Genomic DNA, 22,228 nt, shown 5'->3' with positions numbered 1-22,228 from the left:
TTCAAATATGATGCAAAAATAAAATGGGAATTTCTCATTTAAAATTTCCAATCCAAATCACACAGAAACACTTAGGGGTAGAATATAGCTCAATGGTCTGACCCACGGCACTAACTAATGACTGCCGGTAGTAGGGGAGCATAGTAGGTAGTTACAAGTGCCTCACAATGCCAGAAGTAACTACTGAACACTCTCCGAAGTGGTCAGACTAATTTAAGCCCACAGCTAAAAACTGATGGGGAATGACAGGTGTGTAGCACAGATAGCCAAAAGAGACAAGTACATGTTAAGGTTGGAGAGACAAGGACTGGGATGTTGAGGTTGACAGTGAAGGAAATTGAAAAATAGGAGGAGTTGCTAGATTAGGAAGAAATGAAATGGAATTCAAAAGAGTAAAAGGAAAGGGAGCAGTGTGATAAAAAAAAAAAAAAAAGAAGAAAAAAACAAATATAGAAATGAAATGGAATTCAAAGAAGTAAAAGGAAAGGGGGCAGTGGGATTAAAAAAAAACAAGTAAAAAAAGAATATAGCTCGGTGGTAGAGAGCTTGTCACCCCAGGTGCAATGATTCACAAAACTGATCACAATTGATAGGCTCAGGCTTTTTTCCCTTTCTAACTAGGAAGGAAATGTTTAATTTAACAAAGCACTCAACACATTTTATTTACGGTTATATGGCATCAGACATACATGTATGGTAAAGGATCACACAAAATATTGAGGGAGGAAACCCACTGTCGCCACTTCATGGGCTACTCTTTTCGATTAGCAGCAATGGATCTTTTATATGCACCATCCCCTTTCTAACTAGTACCTCATGGTTGTACCTACAAGGCTGTGCTATTCACTGTCCTGTCTATAGGAAAGTGCATATAGGAAAGACTTACTGGTTTTTTTTGTAGGAATAGCCTAATGCATATGCGATGGCAAGAGGTTTCCATAACAGTGCTGAAATAACCACGTTATACACCAAATAAAAAAATAAAAAATTAATGTACTAAACAAATAATATTTTTCTTTCTACTAACACTTAAAGTGACAATCGCTAGTTTCAACCCATGAAAATTGACTCTAAGTTTGGTTAATCTACAAATCTGTATAAAGTTACAATAGAGTAAACAAAAGTCTGTGACTTCGAAACATGGAAATACTTTAAAAAATAGACTAGAGCTTGTCTCTATAGCCATTACTTCTAAAAAATACATGCAATGCAGTTTTAGAATTATGAAAAATGCATTTTGTTGCATTAAAAACACCAGGATGATCAGAAACACTTCAGATGCATGGAAATGGATAATCTAAACAATGAAATCTAGTAATGTCTCATTTCAATTATCAAAAAACGGCCCTAATAGTTACAAATACGGCTTAATCTTTTAAAAAATAATAGGCTCTGTCACTTTAATGGAACCATTCTGTAATTGACATAATTAAATTTATATCTATGTTGAGCTTAGATCATCTGCAGTAAAAAGTGTTTTATCAGATGTGGACAAAACCTCAACGTTTATGGCAGTATTTTTATCCTGGGTGATTCTGTAACTGCCACGGATCAATAATACTCACTGAAATACAGTACTCCTGTTATGAATCTTAGCAGAAAGTATTTTGTCGAATGTACTTACAACAATTTTGAGAATTCAGTCTTAATGAACACTTCCTTTGATGCCGATTGTGAGCAGGACCCAGAAACTGCCAAGTAGTCTGTAAGACCACTCCATGAAGATCCAAGAGTTTGGAAGGCAAGCTGAACCACATTCTTTAGCAAATCCACCTTAGTCGTGGTGCATGGAAGCAGCATTCGATATTTTATTTCAAGAGTCACTGTGAATGTCTGACTCCGAGTTGCTGCAAACAGAAGAGATATGTATAAAACTGTATAATCTATTCAAAATTATGATTACATAAAGATCGAAAGAAGAAATTGTGGCTGAAACCAAAGTGATTTATACAAATGAAGATGAATTAAGGTACAGAGTCCTTTAAAAATGCAAACTGTATGGTACTTCTGGTTGAAACTCAGTTTCTTGTTTAGAATATTCAATTCTATACATCAAGTGATTAAACTTGGTTATTCTAATGTGTACACCAGGCCTGGTGCTTATAAAACTTTTAAAGTCTAGACTCAAGTGACTTAAACTTGGTTATCCTAGACTCTACTTTTAAAGTCTAGACTCGAGACTCTAATAGAGTCTGAGACACTAGTGTCATGACTACGCCATACAAACTGTATGCATTTGACTTCATTAGAGATTGAGTCTGGACTATAAGCACGGGCCAAGGTCAACAAACTATCTTCAGGTGACCAACTGATGTGCAACAGAATTTTTATGAACCTGGATTCTTGTAAGTATAGTTTAGAAATGCATCCTATTGAATAGTTTTAACTAATTGTGAACATAAGCATTTACTCCTGTCCAGATGTCATTTAAAAATTGTGGGTTGTGGATGATGAACACATTTTTAGATGATTATAAACCCAGAAATAAATTTCACATGACTGGATATGAAAACCTTTCTATTTGAAGCAAGAAACTAAATTTTCGACAGAGATACCATACAATGTTTAATGAAGACCATGTACTTTTAAAGCAAACAATTTCTTTTGTTTAGCTTGGCCCAATGTTTAACATGTACAGGCGTACCTCCACAAGTTGGTTCCACAGGCATCTGAAATGGATCAAGTCGATTGTAGGATCCCAGAACGCCACAGTTAATAATATTCGGCCAGGGCATTGCAGGCTTTTTATCTGCAGGGCAGAATCCCTGTACTGCTTTACTAGTTCCACATAGTGTTGGTGATGAGTAGACATTGGCAGCATTGCAGTCTTGCTCTTCAAAAGAATATAATGACAAAAAATAAACACTTTCTTGCCAACAACAAAAATATGCATAAATACAGTCAAACCCGCTTATTTGCATACCCTCAGTGCTGCTCGATTTTGTGCAATTAACCGGGTTAGTCGATTAACTGATAGAGTACCGACTTTCACTTTGTAACAGCCATCCAACTACAAAGTGGCATGGGAGACAGTCTAGCACAATGCAGTACTTCATACCGGAACTATTATAGTTAACACATGTCACATGCAGTTGAATATATAATTATAAATATAAAAAAATAAGCATGACGTTTTTGTTTTAATCTGCCAGATCAGAAATCATTTAAAAAAAAGAAAAACCCAACAACGACTGTCACTGGGCGTCGTTTTCTAAAAACACAAACTTTGTGCATTAAAAAAAATACTGACCATACACTAGTGTAAACAAAGTGTATTAGCCATGTAGTTAATGAGATAAACTTGAAACAACAGAACCATCAAAAAGTTCACGTTTCATCGGTACATGTGTTTACAAAATGATGTCAGTTTCCGGAATTACCGGGCTGTTGATTGACCGAATGCGCCTTACCATAGAATTACGTGAACTTGTATGAATTTGCTGATATGGTGTTCTTTCCATCCCAAAAGATATGGCAAGCTTTGCTATTATTTGTGATCCCCTTGTTAAGCAATTAAAGTTAAGCTCGGCTAGTGAGTCGTTATCAGTTCCAGCAGTCTGCATTGCATGCATGACCGTTCTAACACAATTGACTGACCTTCATGGTGTGGTCCGACTGATTGGTGTCTAACAATATAGCAGAAACTTATGGATGATCCATAAATAACGGTCTTTGTTATGTTTGTTTTGACGACCTCCCCCACCAGTCATTTTTTTCCCGCTACATTTTCCGGGAAGCATGTTTCGCCCCCCACCCACCCCTTTGCTCACCCTAGTAAAATTCCAACCCATCATATTACATATGTACAATTAATACTAAGTAAAACAAATAATAAATAAAATCAGTATAGACATTTATTCTGTTAAAAACTTAATACATAGCATTTAATTTTAGAAAACAAACATAATCATATAACATTTTATTTACATCAATGTCCGTGTCATTTGAAATGTCAAGGAATCCAGTTAATGAACTCGGTCATTTTTCGCTGACAGCGGTTTGCAGCCGATGTTGTTTCACACAAATCTTCTAACTGGTACCTGTCAAAGTCCTCACACCCATTCTCTTCTAAAAAGCGCCTCACTCTGCCGAGTATTGTTTTCACCTCACCGTTGGTGACGGGCAGTAGGTAGTCGTGATCGTCGTTGTCATCTGATTCGTTTACCGTTGTTGATGTTGAATCCTGTTGTGTGAACACTGCACATATTTCTTCGTCAGTCTGTGGTTGATAGCAGTCCAGTGTGTCGTCGTGGGAGATGAATTGTTGAAATGCCTCGTTAGTTAGTCCAGTCGGTGCAGCGAAATTGGTGTCATCAGAGTTGTCACTTTCTACAGGTTGCTGAACATCTGGCTTGAAAAAGCCACCTTTTCGAAAACAGTTTACAATTGTAGACGACGTGACGTTGTTCCAGGCTTTTCTCAGCATGTAGATGGCATCTAACAAAGTTAACTTTTTAGCAATGTCATTCGCGCTCAGTTCGTCATCAGCGTCGATGTCATCAATTATCTTGTGAACAACCTGACTTCTGTAGTGGCCTTTCAGGTTTCTGATGATCCCTTGATCACATGGCTGGATTACAGACGTAGTTCTCGGTGGCAAAAACATCAGCTTTACGTTTCCCAGGTTTTCATTTGGTGGATGGGCAGGACAGTTGTCAACTAGTAACACCACATGTCGTCGCTGAAGCCGCATATCTTTGTTGAAATCCTCCAACCACTTGTTGAAGATAGCCGACGTCATCCAGGCATTCTGGCTATTTTCGTACTTCACAGTAAGACTCTTTTTCCCTCTGAAACACACATCGGCTGTTTGCTCTTTCCAATGACGAGAAGTTTTCGTTTGTCAGTTCCCGACATGTTGCAGGCTATCATTGCCGTCACCCTGTCCATCGCCTTTTTGCTCCCACTCACTGTCTCCGATTTTACAGTTAATGTTCCGTCTCCATGCAGTCGTTTGTAGACAATGTTATGTCTTTCTTTCCATCTACTAAACCATCCGTTGGTGGGGTTAAAGTCTTCTTTATGGAGATGTTTCGCCAAATCCTTTGTTTTTTCTGCGAGAATGGGACCGGACACAGGGATATCTCTGGACCTGGCACTATCGAACCATTCTGACAAGGCGCCCTCCACATCCTCTGCTTTGCCAGATCGTAGCCGTTTTCGTTCGGGGTTCATTTTATTACACTCGTATCGTGTGCGAATATCCTCTCGTTTGCCAGCAATTCTGCATACCTGTGACTGGGAACAGCCCATTTTTTGGGCTATTTCTGCTTGTGAAATTTTTTGATCTAAAAGTTTAACAGCTTCGTATTTATCAGCAAGTGATAAATCGTTTCTTTTGCGTTTAACAGACATAGCATCTAATGAATAAGTGAACAACAACCCTTTCTCTGTCACATTTATTAAAAACATCAACTGCCTAGGACGATTGATCTGTAATCTTTTAATTACTAACAAGGCTTCTCAACATAATGTAATTGATACAGAACAATGATTGCCCTGAACACGTCAATCGAATAGGGCCTCAATAGTTGAGTGCGCATGCGTACAAGCGCACAGGCGGTACTTCTAAAAATAATAGTCGGAGAGTTACATGTTATTGAGATGGCCTCTGATTAACAGCAATATATTGCAAACAAAACATTAGGTGTTAGGTTTATTAAACTTAATTATGTCATTCTTAAATCTTGTAGTCGGGTATTGTGATTCACCAGTAGTAATGTGCACACCATCTCATTTGCATGACACACGGTCGACTTTGTAAACACCGATTACAGTCGGCTTACCACACAGTGAGCTCAAACAAAACAGATTAATCAGTGATTTATTTGAGGTTTTTTGCCAAAGTTTGATAAACTTTCTCAGTAATTTGTGACATAAATTTAGCACAATTTTTTTTATTAAAAATCGTTATTTTTATGTGCAAATAACCGATATATAGCCTGTAGTCTGTGCAATTAAAACCGGATGTTTTGTAGTGTTATAAGGGCAAATGGTTCCGTGTTGGGTGAAAATAGTCGATTAACTGAATTATGCTATAAACCGATGTGCAAATAAGTGGAGATGACTGTATTACACAATGTCATGGGTAAATATTCTGGTTCATATCAGTTATAGCCCCGCCACACACACACACACACACACACACACACACACACACAGACACACGGACACACGGACACACGGACACACACACGGACACACGGACACACACACACACACACAGACACACACAGACACACACACACACACACACACAGACACACACACGGACATACACACACACACACACAGACACAGACACACACACAGACACACACACACAGACAGACAGACACACACACACAGACAGACAGACACACACACACACACAGACACACACAGACACACACACAAATAGAAACATAATACGACTGGTCAATGCCATATAACCTTACCAGAACTATATTTGTTTTAAAGGAGACCGGACACCAAAAGACATGTAGTGTGTAATGGATTAAGTCAGTGTCAAAGACTGCATTATTCGAACACACATGGCTCGCTGCGAGTCGCCGGTCAGCTGCGCATCTTAGGTTTGGGGTAAAAACAGAAGTGGGCGGGATTATGCATAGATCTGAACGAAAGTGAGGCAAGACGTCATCGGTGAGAGTTATCAGCAATACCGGTACACGTCGATTCTTTGGTTGTGCCTTTAGTCGTCTTTTTTTTTTCTTTTCTTTTTTCTTTGTCTCCAGGTTCATCGGAAATTTAATTTACAAGATAATTAGTGTTATTATATATTGTCGACGTAATTATATGATGGTTAACTGCGCAGTGTTTAACTGCAACAGTAACAGCAATGTATCCCAAGAAACGGCCAAAATTGTGGTTTCGATTTCTAAAAAAAAACCCGAAAGTTGTTTTAAAACATGGACGCATTATTGTCGTCGAACACCAACTAAATACAGCAGGTTATGGTACATTTACAATGTGAAAATTAAAACAAGTATGTACTTATGATATACATTAAATAAAGTTATTGCAATTTGTTCACATACGAATATTTAAACTTCACATTTATTTACCTATAATTACCAAATTAATTTTCACTGACAGCCCATAACGACTCCATACTAACGTCTCTTGATCTCATTGGTCTGTTAACCTCATAACAAAACAGTTTCAAAACGTGAATTACTACGTTAGTTAACAATGTTTATCGTCAGTTCAGTATATTGTCATTAAAATTAAAATGCTAACACTTTTGCAGGAACAACATATGTACTCTGGCCAGAAGGAATGATGGTTAATTAGTTTTAAAGCTAATGTCGATTATTAAAGCATAATAAAATTGTACTTTTCAATGCTTTCTGTATGTCATATTAAAAATACTCTACACCAAATGATTGTTTACCTGCCCTGGGTTTCTGCTATAGACGGACTGGGTATAAACTCTACATCAGATTTTGGTTACAATGGCAAAAATTAATGTGATAAAAACAAAAAAAAGCTCACAAGTGGGGGGGGGGGGGGGGGGGGGGAGGAGGAGGAGGCTGTTTTGTTGCATACCCTCAAATTATTTTCTGGCAGAAAACAATTGGTCGTCTAATTTTCGACTGTTACCATAAAATAATATAATTAATCACTTTTGGCATCTAGCAATTTAAAGCAAAATTAACAATAATTACCACATGGAATAAGCATCATATATTATTTTGTTTTACCTGTAATATATTTTCATCAGGACTTCCTTCCTCCATCATGAATGATTAAAGAAAATAACACTGGATATATTGTAATTATTTTTATTTTATTCCTATATATAACAAATGTTTTATGTCAGTATGTGGAGCAAACTACCTGAAACAGTTGGTTTGAAATCATGATTACGAAATCCTAAAAATAAAAGGAACTGGCTCCTAACCTCACCCTCTACATATTATCTACATTTGTACAGGCCTGTGGGAACGATATTTGAAGTGGGGGGCGGGGGGAGGGGGAATACAGTCTCTAGTGAAGGATACAAATTAGATTTTTATCTTTGTATCATCTTTATTTATGTAAGAGTAGTGAAAATTTAAAACATAGATTTTCATCCTAGAGGTGCGATGGAGAACAAGCCCCTAGGTCCGCCCCTCCCCAGTTCCTACAGGCCTGTTGTATTTTATATTAATAAAATTACTGGTAAACTGGTAGACAAAGACTGATATAGTAATCCAAATGCTAATGAAAATTAATATAATTATCATTTTGTAACAATTTTGTAATGTTCATACAGTTTATATCAGAAATTAATGAAAGTTTGTTTAAGATCCTGTATGTATGTTTTAACACAGCACATAATTTCCTGTAATGTGATGCTGACATAGTACAGTCAAATCCACTTAATTGGATGTCGGATTATTGAATATTTCGGATATTTGAATATGTTTGTCCTGCACGGAACCATTTGCCATTATGACAATACAAAATCCAACGGTTAATTGGATGTGTTTTTTAACGTGTTTTCGGATATTTGAATATAAAATTATCCTTGCCGAATGGCAATTGCACGTAAAACATAGGAAAGTTTGTGTTACTTGATGTGTTTTTTTTAAATTTATGATCGTACGTAATACCATACTATCGTACATGCAAAAATGAATACTTTTAATTTTATTTAATTTCATTGTTTAAAAAAAGGAAAAAGACTTACAACAAACTTGTTTTCTTGTTTCTTAAATTATTTCGGATGACTCGTTATTAATCAATACATTTCCTAATTACATCGTAATTAATCCATGAACTCTGAGATTCATCTCAAATGTGACCCAATGGCCGAGACAATGCAGGACAATCAAGGATCAAAGTCGGTCATTCCCACCTTGTTGGCGGCCATGTGCGTTTCGTAAGCAGGCATCCCTTAATCTCATGTCGGCCACTTTTGAAGCAGTGTATGTTTAATCCATAAATAAACACTTGTCAGATATTTTCTCTATGAATTGTCGGTGACAGTAACAAACAAAAGCCGTTTGCTACTAGTGTTATTTTTAGCGGGATCTTTTGATCACGTGATTTTTCCTCTGCAGCTCACAATGTGAGGCCCCATTTGGGGTGACCGATTATGGTGATTATTGTTTAAATTGTTAAATGCCGACGAAAGGTAAGTTGTAGGAGATTTTCTTAGCAAGTTGGATTAATCATCTTTTGGCTATAAATATGACAAGAACTCTTTTTTTTTCACAATGTCAACATGGCAAATAAACGGAAAGGAAACGATTTATCTTTGGCTCAGAAATACGACGAGATATGTGCCCAGTATCTAGCCAATGCTAACCCAGAACGAAAAAGACAGAGAACAGGAAAAGCAGCCAATGTGGAGAAGGCCTTATCAGAATGGTTTTCCGTCGCCACTCAAAAAGACATTCCAATATCGGGCCCAATATTAGCGTTTGTGTTTGTGTTTTTTCCTTCTGTTACATTGAATAACGGCCTTTCACTTATTTGACTTTGGCCAGTCTAGTTTACCTGTCAAATCAGTTACAAATGCACACAGAATAGTCAGATAGACGTCCTGGTAAAATACAGAACATGGAAATGACTACTTATTCAAGATTATATTGGGTGGTTGGGGTGGGGTCTTGTTGCACTTGATTTACAAATGTACAAAGAAGTTAATAATGGCCATTTAATTATCAAGAATTAATAACGGCCTTTTAATTATTTGACTGTGGCCAGTCTAATTGAGCTTCCGGTGGTTTTATCTGGGTCATTAGATGTTTAACAACTTCTAATTCTAGGCGTACAAACGGCATTAACTGTTGTCTCTTGTATTTATCAAGTTTATAGACAAACTTGATAATGGCAACAGAGTCACAATATGGAACTTGGAATCGGTATTTTATTAACATAAAATACTTACCGGTTTTTGACGAAAATTCCACATGTCATGAGGCCCAAATTGGGAGAATCGTAATTAGGGTTTGCATAAATCAACGAGGTCTTAATTGGGTATATCGTATGTCGAAACTGTACCTTCGGTTTATTGAATATGCCGCTTATTTGAATATATTTTTGTTGCACGAGGCACATCCAAATAAGCGGATTTGACTGTATCTTCATAAACAAGTGTCTAATGGTGTTCTTTTGTTTATGGTGAGGGTGTGTCACAAGTTTGGTTGAGAAACAGAACAAAACTGAGTGTCAAGGCAGATCAAAAAGGAAACAAAATACAAAAACATATCAATAATAAAATGTGTATATTTTAAAGTACCATATTATTGCTGTATATTAGCCGACTCATTGAATAACCTAATTAACCTGTTGTATTTTATATTAATAAATGCAAAGACTACATAATAATATTGTCGATAAGACATATTAGTTGTAAATTGATTGTCAGTATGTGGCAACAGTATAATATTTTCCAACATTTCTGTGTTTCTGTACCCAACTATGGACACTTTCGGCAGACTGGTAACACATTTTCTTAATAATTAAAAATACACGGTTTAACCAAACACATTAAAACTTGGAGGATAACTAGTTAAGAGAACAAAGAAAATTGTGTTAATTTTAGTTTTTTGTTAAATTATTATATCTTGCTTTGGTCAGGAGGGGACGCTTTTTGCAAATTTGCGAAATCGGCCTCTGGAATATCCACCGACGTATCATATTTACATCTATGCTGAACAAGATTTTTGATGAAATATTATTACATTTTGTGTGCTTTTCTTCTAATTAGGTCCATTTGCTTCAGTTTACATTAAAAAGTCATCAAAAAATATGTTTAAAAAAATGCTTGTATGCTAGTCTATGACCGTATGGCTTCCTCATCTTCGTCGGCAGTTGATTCATCCGAATTTTAAGATAACATTTCCAGGATTAAGGACAAAGTCTCTGATAAGTGGTTCAAACTGGTACGGCTTGATGCCATTAGCACCAGCTGGACACAATTCTTCATCACTCGAATCGCTAAGTTCGTCCATGCTGCTTGGTAGTTTCTTCCATTTTCCTCTCATAGATGACGTCACGGGTCTAGCTCATCAATTGTCGACAGTTTCTGGCAAACATCGGAGATCGGCGAAAAAAAACCCCAACCAAGACTAGCACGCTTAACTTGGTCAATAAGGGGAGCACGGTAGTTGCGTATTGTGGTTTATGATGGCAAAAAAATTCATTACGCCGTATATATGGTTTGGTGTCCGGTCTCCTTTAACTTTCATTCATCACCTGTTAACAGTTGTAAGTGTAACAATCTATAATATATTGTTTATAAAACAATATCATGTTTAATCAAGAGCACAGTATCATACAAAATTAATTTATATTGTAATAATAAAAAATTTAATTTAAATAAAATTTAAACTTACTATCTGCCAGATTTTGTTTGACTGGTAAACTGGTAGACAAAGACTGATATAGTCATCCAAATGCTAATGAAAATTAATATGATTATCATTTTGTAACAATTTTGTAATGTTCATACAGTTTATATCAGAAATTAATGAAAGTTTGTTTAAGATCCTGTATGTACATTTTAACACAGCACATAATTTCCTGTAAAATGATGCTGACATAGTATCTTCATAAACAAGTGTCTAATGGTGTTCTTTTGTTTATGGTGAGGGTGTGTCACAAGTTTGGTTGAGAAACAGAACAAAACTGAAATGCCTTTTAATTGCGTCAAGGCAGATCAAAAAGGAAACAAAATCAAAAATCATATCAATAATAAAATGTGTATATTTTAAAGTACCATATTATTGCTGTATATTAGCCGACTCATTGAATAACCCAATTAACCTCTTGGTTTGTCCCTAAATATCTAGTACAAAATCATCGGCTTCATGTACACGTATAAGCCACGGTCATCTTTTGTCTGGTTGTATGTTGTATTGATTTCAATAATGCTATCAATGAATAGTGCTCTTTTTTTTTAACTATTACAAACACGGTAATCATAATCACTTTAAGGTCTTATATGTGGTACAAAAATAATTTAGCAACCATAAATAATAACAAAATAAACAAATCTAGGAGTAACAATACATCACTGTATATTTATACACAAGTAATTAAATTATTCAATGGGCAGGCTCATCCAGGCATGCTTAATCCCTGCACACACATCCTGCATTTCATTTCATTAACTGATTTTCGTGCTTATATCCAATTAAGGTTCAAGCACACTGTCCTGGGCACACACCTCAGCTATCTGGGCTGTCTGTTCAGGACAGTGGGTTAGTTGTTAGTTGGTTGGTGGTTAGTGAGAGAGAAGAGGGTGTAGTGGCCTTACACCTACCCACTGAGCCCTTAAGAACTCGCTCTGGTTGGAGCCGGTACCGGGCTGCGAACCCTGTACCTACCACCCTATAGTCCGATGGTTTAACCACTGCGCCATCAAGGCTGGTTTCAATGGGCAGGCTCATCTAGGCATGCTTAATCCCTGCACACACATCCTTTATTGAAACAAAGGATTCAGTGGTTCCACTAACTGGGCTCCTGCTTATAAAACTTTAGAGTAGAGACACAAATCTTTAATGACGTCACACGCACACAATCTTTATGGAGTTGCCATGACATTAAAGTCTCATACTCTATTACACATGTAGTTGTGAGTCTGGACTATACGGGCCAACTTTACAAAGCCTGTTTTTCTTAAATACAGGTGTTTAAGCACTATACATGTATGTAGTTACACGCATGTAAGTCTAAAACAGGCTTTGTAAATTCGGCCCTACAAGTTTTATAAGCATCATGCAGGCCAGGTGTTCATTGTCATCAGAAATAGCCAAGTCACATATTGTATGGTCATGAGACAGTTGTAGGAGTATTTATTATCATGAAATTCATATGATGTTTTTTCAATCAGTAAAGATAGTAACGAGCATAATTTATTTGTGGCTTTACTTTACAATTTGATGTACTCTGCTAACTAAACAATAATATTACAAATAGAATTAGCATTCTGAGAGAACTGTTAAAGCAATACATGTCCATTACTGGCACCCACAAATGTTCCAATTTCCTAAGTTCCAGGGCCATAACTATATGATAAAACGATTAGAAAGTTTTAGTTCAATATCTTGAAGCATGGCAAAACAAATTACGTGACAACTATATTGGACAGATGGACAGAGGGACAGAGGGACAGAGACGAAATGTACAGCCCTGTCCGGTTGGACTGGTAGGGGACTAATAATATTTTGAAGAGAAAAAACACTGTTTTAAATATTAAATTTGTCATATGAAAGTTTGATCTTGTCAATCAAATATGGCAGACAGGATGGAACGATCACGTCTTTACCATTGAAATGACAATAGAACATGTACAATTGTTTTTATTATTCATCAAACTTATTAAAGAACAAAAACATACAAACTATTGCATGATGGAGATTCTATTTATACTGTGCACAAGGTATTGTTTTCAAGGCTTTAAGGGTCTGATCAGAATTTATACATCACGGTCTGGAGTGTTTTTGATGGGGATTGTATGCACCAACCTATTGCCTCCATGTATAAGCCAACTCTCCTTTTTAGGAAAGTATTTCTAGACTTTAAAACTCGGCTTATACACAACAATATACATTGTGAAATACAATTTTGAATATTTTGTTAAAATGAAAATGAATATTTCTAATTTTCCAATGATGGACCCATGGCATCAATCAGACTTACTTTTCACATAAAGTTTGAATCGACAGTCTCCAATGTTGCCAGCCTTATCTGTGGCAGCATACACAAGTTGGTAAGCACCCCAGGTAAGTAAATCACCTGTAGAATACACAATTAGGAAATTAATTACATCAGTGACACAATGTATAAGCATCACATGAACGGAATTCAGATAATAACAAGCAAACAAATCTGTGATTAAGCCTCTTAAGAGTATTACTCAATGAATCCTTTAAAATGGCTGCTTATTTTAAGTACTGGTAAGTGTTTGTGTTAACCTGTAATATAGTTGGAACATTTTAATGTAAAATCTAGTTAGTGTGGAAGTTATGATAACCAGTGAAATTCATAAGTTGCAGAGTTATTTTGTCTGTTTTCATTGTGTTTTATCCAGCTGTTTCTAACCCCTACTCCTCCTACCTATCTCCCTTTCTTTGTATTTATATTGTCTTTCGATATCGCATTATTATATTCAGGCCTCAGGATTTCAAATGTTGTGAGAAAATTATACAATTCTGTGAGCTGTAAAAGAAAAGGGTTTTTTAACGACACCAATAGAGCACATTGATTTATTAATCATCGGCTACTGGATGTTAAACTCTTGGTAACTTTGACATATAGTCTTAGAGAGGAAACCTGTTAAATTTTTCTATTAGTAGCAAGGGATCTTTTATATGCACCATCCCAGACAGGATAGCACATACATGTACTATGGGCTTTGATATACCAGTCGTGGTGCACTGGCTGTAACGAGAAATAGCCCAATGGTCCCACCAACGAGGATCGAATATAGACCCGACTGCGCATTAAGGGAGCTCTGTACTACTGAGCTATGTCTTGCCCCTGTGATCATCGCCACCTATCTGAAACTGGAATATTATGGAGATTATGGTAACAGACTTTCCATTCGATGATACGCTACTGACATGTTACCAGAATGATGGTTTCTGTTTGTATTGTTTGGGGGAAGTCTCGAGCCAGGCAGAGTCTACTAATAATCAAATACCACATGTAATTTGATATAAATATTGTTTGAATGGAACCTCAGGAGTAAATAATTGCAACTTAACATTTTTTAACACCCACAGGTAAATCAAATAGAAGTAAAATTTTGTTTACACACAAAGTATTACTAAATATTTTATTTATCATGTTTTCGGTGGTTTTTGAAGCGTGTTATGGTACTACTTTCAATATTAAAAACATTGCTCTCTTGCTTTAATGAATTATACAACATGGCTTTATCTCTGAAATTTGATTTTATGCCCATGTCCATGACATTTGGAAATTTAGCATCATTCACTAGAAACTGGAAAATTTCATTTTAATTTCCAAAACAAGAAATGAGAATAACTTTCTTAAAATTTACTGTAAAATAAAAAGTAGAGAATTTTGATATTCAAATTTGGGAATCAGTCATTTCCAAATTTGAAATCCAAATATTTACATCTATCCAGATGGGTGATAAACTAGCTTTTTGTGACTACAACCTTTCAAGTTATCTGTAATTGGTTCTTGTCCTCCAAACGTGATTGTTGGTACAACATTTCGGACCTGCACTGTTCTGGAAGTGGATATCTTATGAACGGCTGATTCAGGACAGTTGTCAGAGGATGGAGCCAACTTGTCTGAAATTGAGGTAAAATAAAGGTGTGGGTTTTTTTTTTAATTTGCAAATAAATAAAACAAACTGCTATATATTTTTAAAATCTTGTTTCGTCTTTTTTCCAGGAACTAAAAGGTGCAATGAATGCATATGTCTCTTAATTTGAGAGGTGTGTTTCTACAAGTAGTGTAGGTGGCACATGTAGTAGTTGGAAAGAAAAAGACTGTAAAAAAAGAGAAAAAGACGGACATCATTTGAAACAAAGATTAGTACTTTAAAATATTTGTATACAGTGAAGATTCCCTTCTACTCATTAACAGGAGGGCAGAAAGTACTCATCCGCTTGCCAAATGTGAGTAAAAAATCTGACAGATGGCTTAAAAATGCAACTACTGGTACTAAGGTGATATGTCTTGTTTTGACGGACCGTAATTATTTTTTTACCACATCGAATCCCCGACTCCACATCAGCCATGTCAGAATTCCAAACCATTAAAACAAATTGTTTAGAATTATGACGAAATACACAACAATACATGTACCGCACTGACAGTAGATGTTTGTATTTACAAGAATATTTCAAAATTGATATTGATCATTTGGCCAACCAAGTGTCCTTAATTATGTTCTTGTCAGATATATATCTATCATTTGAAGTGAAGACAGTGTATAATATAATATTGTTAAACAATAATATATTGTTCTATAGGCTGGCAGGCTAGTACATTTTAGTTGGTTTTAGTTTGGTTTTGGTTTAGAGGGCTAGTAAAATATTTTCCATTTCTGCACCTGATTAATCCATTAATCAACAAATGTTCAATCTATAAATCAACGTATACCCCTAGTGTTAAATGCTGAATGCATGAATTAAAACACACATTGTTTTAACATGGGCTGCAGGTCTGATAGCTCACCCGATTACACACTAGACTAGTATATACACTACTCAGTGCACCGGAAATAGCTTTCCTAAAAACAATGGCCAATTTACAGTATTGTTTTCTCTAGGAAAAATAAGGGTGGGGTGAATTTCGAGTTGTAATTTTAAGAGGTTTTCAGCAAGTATTTTTGGTCGACAACAATGGTGGAATGTCTCAGTCATTTTGAGGAATTGTTAGCCGATTGTGATAGCTATTTGATGAAAAATATTAACATTTTAACAACAAAGATCATGAAAACAAATTGTAATCAGCAAAATACAGTGACTGACAATAATGGCTGCAAATACTGGACATCTGGCCATAAATGTGTTAAGTAAACTCAACTTTATAAATTTTTCTGCACAAATGTAAACATTAACTGCTATAAAATATTATTAAAAGTAGAAAAACTCATGAAAATAATACTTATCCTTTCACATATGAACATTATTTTATATATTTATAAACATTTTAAGTGAAAATGTGAGCAAAAGTTATAAACTTAAATTATACCCCTCTACATTAATCCTGTAGTCTTCTGGTTAAATAACATACCGAGACTTTGAATCAATAAAACATACCCATTTTGTTATCAGTGAAGATGTCATTAATCACCAGACATACCCATTTTCTTACGTAACATCCATGAATCAGAAAACATACCTATTTTGTTATTACTTGTCGAGTCCATGAATCAATAGACATACCTATTTTTCAATAATACATTGAGTCCATGAATCAATACCCACTCTGCAATAACATATCGAATCCATGAATCAGTAGACACACCCACTTTGCAATAACATGTTACATCCATGAATCAGTAGACATATACCCACTTTGCAATAACATGTTACGTCCACGAATCAGTAGACATACCCACTTTGCATTAATACAATGAGTCCATGAATCAATACCCACTTTGCAATAACACATTCAGTCCATGAATCAGTAGACATACCCACCTTTCAATAACATGTTACATCCATGAATCAATAGACATACCCACTTTGCAAAAACACATTCAGTCTATGAATCAATAGACATACTCACTTTGCAAAAACATGTTACATCCATGAATCAATAGACATACCCACCTTGCAATAACATGTTACGTCCATGAATCAGTAGACATACCCACTTTGCAATAACGTTATATCCATGAATCAGTAGACATACTCACTTTGCAATAACATGTTACATTCATGAATCAGTAGACAGACCCACTTTGCAATAACATGTTACGTCCATGAATCAGTAGACATACCCACTTTACAATAACATGTTACATCCATGAATCAGTAGACATACCTACCTTGTAATAATATGTTACGTCCATGAATCAGTAGACATACCCACTTTGCAATAACATGTTACATCCATGAATCAGTAGACATACCCACCTTGCAATAACATGTTGAGTCCATGAATCGGTAGACACATCCACTTTGCATTAATGCATTGAGTCCATGATTCAGTAGACACACCAATATTGCAATCAAACATCTAGTCTATGAATAAACATACCCATTTTGTTATCACATGTGGAGTCCATGAATCGTTGTGCATCACACAGTTTTTTCTCAGCCACTGCTTGACTTGGTGTCAGTCTCCAGGTAGATTTTGTCAAACTGTAGTCATACCATCCAAGTGCAAGGTCAAATGAAGGTAGATACTTTGGATCAGTAATGGCCTTTAGTATCTCATTGTAAAGTAAGATGTCTCGCCACACTGTAAGCTGGGACACATATCCAATGAACTGGCTGTCAAACATAAGTCTTACCAATCTGTAAGAATAAAATCTTGTTACTGACTGTCAAACACAAGTCTTGTCAATCTGTAAGTATAAAATCTTGTTACTGACTGTCAAACACAAGTCTTGTCAATCTGTAAGAATAAAATCTTGTTACTGACTGTCAAAACCATTATAATGATACAAATTCCCATTATATAAAAATGTCACCTATCTCGACTTTGTTAAGATCTGCTAGAACAAAAAGCATGCAATTTTTCGCCGTCTGCCATTTTACTTTTTTATGGAATACTCTTCAAGAGAGGTGGAAGACTCCGAAGTATGTGACATAATCAATATGATGTCATCCCGATTGCTTTTATATCATACCACGTTATGAAGTTGTTGAGATTACGTCATATCCTTTCATCCCTGTGCACTCCATAAAAACATAAAATGGCATCCGGCACGAAATTACATGCTTTTTGTACTCTCAGCGAAGTCAATATATGTGACATAGTTATCATTTAATATGTGGAATCTGTGTCACTGTAAAGGATTTTTCTAGATTTCTGTCGGTACAAAATGCAGGGGAAATCTAATGGTAAATAAATGTAGGAGAGTAATTTATTTTAGTTGTTAACAATGTGGTTCGGACTTTAAGTATACTTACTTCTCTTGAAATGCAGGCGGTGTAGTGTCACCATTCTTTTTAATACCATTAATGATCAGTTCATACTTTCCATCTGGCTGCCAAGTTATAGCAATGTGGTTCCACTTGCCAGCAGACACTGTCATTGCGATTTCATTCCCCTTAAAACTTACACTGTCTGTCTTAACCTCAAGGAACGTTGTACTGTCCATGCTGAAAACAAAACATTTGTAATATATACTATACTGTAAACATACTGATTATAGAAGCTCAAAGGGTAACAAATATTAAATACCAAATGAGTAAAACAAATTAAAAACATAATAATTAAACATTTTCTGCTGTAAATTGATTTACTGATTGAATGATGTCACTAAAAAAAGATGAATGTTAACCTTAAACAAGCATTCTGAGAGTACTGCTTTAGCAATACACGTCCCCTACCGGGCCCAACACATTTTCATATTTCCTAAATTCAAGGGCCATAACTCTTTGAAAACTGGGTAAATCGTTATAAAAATAATTTTTTATCTGTAACAGTACATGATAAAGCTAGGCCTACGCACAAAATGTCAACTCAATATCTTGAGTCAGTGCAAAAAAAAGTCCAAAAATCTATTTGTGGGTCAAATGGACAGACAAACAGAGAGAAGGACAGAGACGAAATAATGACCTCATTATGTGAGATGGCTCTTAAAAAGGACAAGAAATGATTTATGTGTATATTTAACTATTGTACCAGTCTTCGTAAACACAGCTGTCAAAATTCACAGGAGTTATCTATCTTGATTCTGTGAATGCTAGAACATAGTAGAATGACAAACACGTCCAATGTATTGTTGCATTAAGGTGAGTCCAGGGGCCAGGGCTGGCAAAAATCATGTTGGACTCTCTGGCTTGCCTAGTATACGGGCCCGCATGGCTCTTAAATATAACTTGTACAAAGGAAATTGAATTTTCTAAATGACACATGCAACATATTTTAAAACCCAGGAAGACGACAGTCTCAAATCGCGATATTTTCCGTGATTTCATGGTGCCATAATATGTCTATTTTCACTTTCCATGAGTGGAAATTTAGAAGTCTCAATAACCCACTCATTGCTTTCTGGTCAGTAAGAATCGTAAAAGCAATTCAGAATAACTCGGCCAATTTCATTACAGAGATTTTTTAAACCGACATGTTCCGATCGAAAGGACATTAATTCTTCAAAAGTTTTGCTTTTACCGTTTTAAATTTTGATAGGGTTAAGTAATTAAGAAATAATTTGACTGTTGTTATTATTTAAAATTTAGACTTAATGAATATCTGTGCAAGATTAGAGTTCTTTATTGGAACTCATGAACAGTGTTGGTATTTAACGAGCGAAAGTGAGTCAGATACCAAAACTGCCCACTCATTTTATAAAAATGGGATGACAGGCAAGCTCGTTCAGCAATCTAATTTTCTGCACATGCGCCTGCAGCATGGTTAGTACATTTCCACTGAGGCCTTTCATATGACACTGTTCCTTCCATTTACGTGGTTTTATGGGTTCGAGTCTATGACTACTTAACCAGTGACACGACGATGTCGGGGCTTGCTCATTATGAACGTTCTACCAAACTCTGAGAGTTCTTATTCGATGTTCCCCTCATGCTGGCACAGCTGGCCATGGGAATAAAATGGGACTAATGGAAAGGCAACCCAACTTCAAACTTTTGCTTCACTAGTACTGCACAGATATTTTTCCATTTACAGCATCATAGAAAGTTTTTATTAAATTGTCTGAAATAAATTTGGAATATTGTGTCCAGTGTGGAATAATTGTTTTACTTTTAGTTTACCTTTAATTTAATGCATTATAATTAAATTTTCTTTGCGTCTACACTTTATGGCAATCTGATTTGTCCAGAGGTGCTTACTTTTCTTTGTTCATAATTGCAGTCAATTCTTAAATAATTAATATTCTATTACATAATTTATATTTAATTGAAAAAATACAAAACTTCATTTGATATTTATGTTGATAATTTCAATGTCCATACTAACACTTATTGGTTATTGCATGTCAACAAATTGAATTATATAATCTAGCATGATTCATGCATAATTACTATTAACAATCCAAGCAAGTGCCCCACGACTGTTATATCAAAAGCCATGGTACTATGTGCTTTTCTGTCTGTGGAAAAGTGCATATAAGAGATCCCTCGTTACTAATGGAAAAATGTATCAGGTTTCCTCGGACTACGTGTCACAATGACCAAATGTTTGATATCCAATAGCTGATGAAATCAATGTGCTCTAGTGGTGTTGTTAAACAAAAATAAACTTTAAATTACTGTTAAAGTATTTTATTTAAACAATGCATGTATAAAAGTCTCCATTAAATTTTAATCTGACATTTGCCAATGGAAATTATCATGCATTTGCATTAATTATAAAATTATGGCGGGGTTTAGCTCAGTCAATAGAGTGCTCATCTGGGGTGCTTTGGTCCTAGGATCGAACTTCCTCTGTGGACTCATTGGTTTTTGTCATGTCCAAACCAGTGCCCCACGACTGGTATATCAAAGGCCATGGTATGTACTATCCTGTGTCATTAATATAACTGTTTGCAAGTTTTATTAATCCTATTCCAGATCATTTAAAAATTTACTACATATAGAGTAACAGCTAAATTTCACAAATAATTATATTTAACAAAACTGATAACATGCTTAGCAGCTATCATAAATACATCACATTTCAGAATGAGATTTGGGACTATAATCAGCATGAATGTCTGTAAATGGTCAAATATAACATAGTTATCCCCTAAATGAAATTTGAAGATTTGTAAAGGATATATTCACCAAAAATAACTGATAATACAGACTTTTGAAGTAGATGATGGATGGGATTACTCGTAGTCGATTGAAAGTGAAAATAAACTTCATGAAAGTGTCATAAATAATGACATCATGGATCATGATCTTAGGGTTTAAAATATATTTTTTTTAAATATTAATTAAGCTCTTCTGTAAAATATTTTACACTGTTTTTATTTAACTCTTGAATTTTTATCTTGATGTTTATCATCACATTATTTTTGCAGTTACCATAGTTTGACAAACAGTAGCCGATGTATTTTTCATGCTGGGGTGTCATTAAACATTCATTCATTCATTCATACATACTTGACACATTCATTTGTTACAAAAGAAGGATCCTCCACCTGAGTCTGAACATTATCAGTGTACAATGACAGTTCGCATTATTCTGGTGGAGTGTAATCATCTTGGACTGACAAGGGAAGATATATTTGGTAGACAAAATGTGATAGAATCATTTTGATTCCACCCTGGACTTATCTTTAAGTTTATATCTGCATTTTTTGTAAAGTCCTTTACACTGTGTTTTACTGTAACTGTTGAATTTTTATATTGATGTTGATCATCATTTAATGTTTACATTTACCATAGTTTGACACCCAATAGCCGATGTATTTTTCACGCTGGGGTGCTGTTAAACATCTATTCTAATCTAATCTGTAAATTTTATTTGTGTAATTACTCACTAACATGTCCCCTAAATATGACACACATCACAAGTTACATTTGTTGTTTTATTACAATCTAAGGTTGAAAAATGTAGGTTCAAGATTACATATTTCACTTAGGAAACTTGGGTCAGTGATGATGTTTTCTGGTTGTGAAGC

At 35.4% G+C, this 22,228-nt stretch overlaps 3 protein-coding genes across 3 annotated transcripts in view; all 3 read right to left on the bottom strand.

Annotated features, from left to right (window-relative positions):
• The window catches only part of LOC121379510, a 133,559-nt gene extending 129,768 nt beyond the window's left edge, over positions 1-3,791 (bottom strand). Inside the window, exons 1-3 of the mRNA XM_041508154.1 lie at positions 3,788-3,791; positions 2,645-2,833; positions 1,625-1,847 (exon numbers count right to left, since the gene is read on the bottom strand). Coding sequence (XP_041364088.1) covers positions 1,625-1,847; positions 2,645-2,833; positions 3,788-3,791 — 416 coding nt within the window. The remainder of the gene's footprint in view (positions 1-1,624; positions 1,848-2,644; positions 2,834-3,787) is intronic.
• A 161-nt stretch (positions 3,792-3,952) lies between these two features.
• Positions 3,953-4,741, bottom strand: LOC121379509 (tigger transposable element-derived protein 4-like). Its single transcript, XM_041508152.1, has one exon. It carries the CDS (start codon positions 4,739-4,741, stop codon positions 3,953-3,955), a length of 789 nt encoding a protein of 262 aa, XP_041364086.1.
• An 8,883-nt stretch (positions 4,742-13,624) lies between these two features.
• LOC121379508 (sushi, von Willebrand factor type A, EGF and pentraxin domain-containing protein 1-like) overlaps positions 13,625-22,228 on the bottom strand; it is a 38,282-nt gene continuing 29,678 nt past the window's right edge. The window contains exons 11-14 of the mRNA XM_041508151.1: positions 18,567-18,758; positions 17,689-17,948; positions 15,126-15,263; positions 13,625-13,734 (exon numbers count right to left, since the gene is read on the bottom strand). Of these exons, the coding sequence (XP_041364085.1) occupies positions 13,625-13,734; positions 15,126-15,263; positions 17,689-17,948; positions 18,567-18,758 (700 nt within the window). The remainder of the gene's footprint in view (positions 13,735-15,125; positions 15,264-17,688; positions 17,949-18,566; positions 18,759-22,228) is intronic.

This window comes from Gigantopelta aegis, chromosome 8 (assembly GCF_016097555.1).
Source record: "Gigantopelta aegis isolate Gae_Host chromosome 8, Gae_host_genome, whole genome shotgun sequence".
Taxonomy (NCBI): Eukaryota; Metazoa; Mollusca; class Gastropoda; order Neomphalida; family Peltospiridae; genus Gigantopelta; species Gigantopelta aegis.
This window is presented reverse-complemented; position numbering and strand designations above follow the sequence as displayed.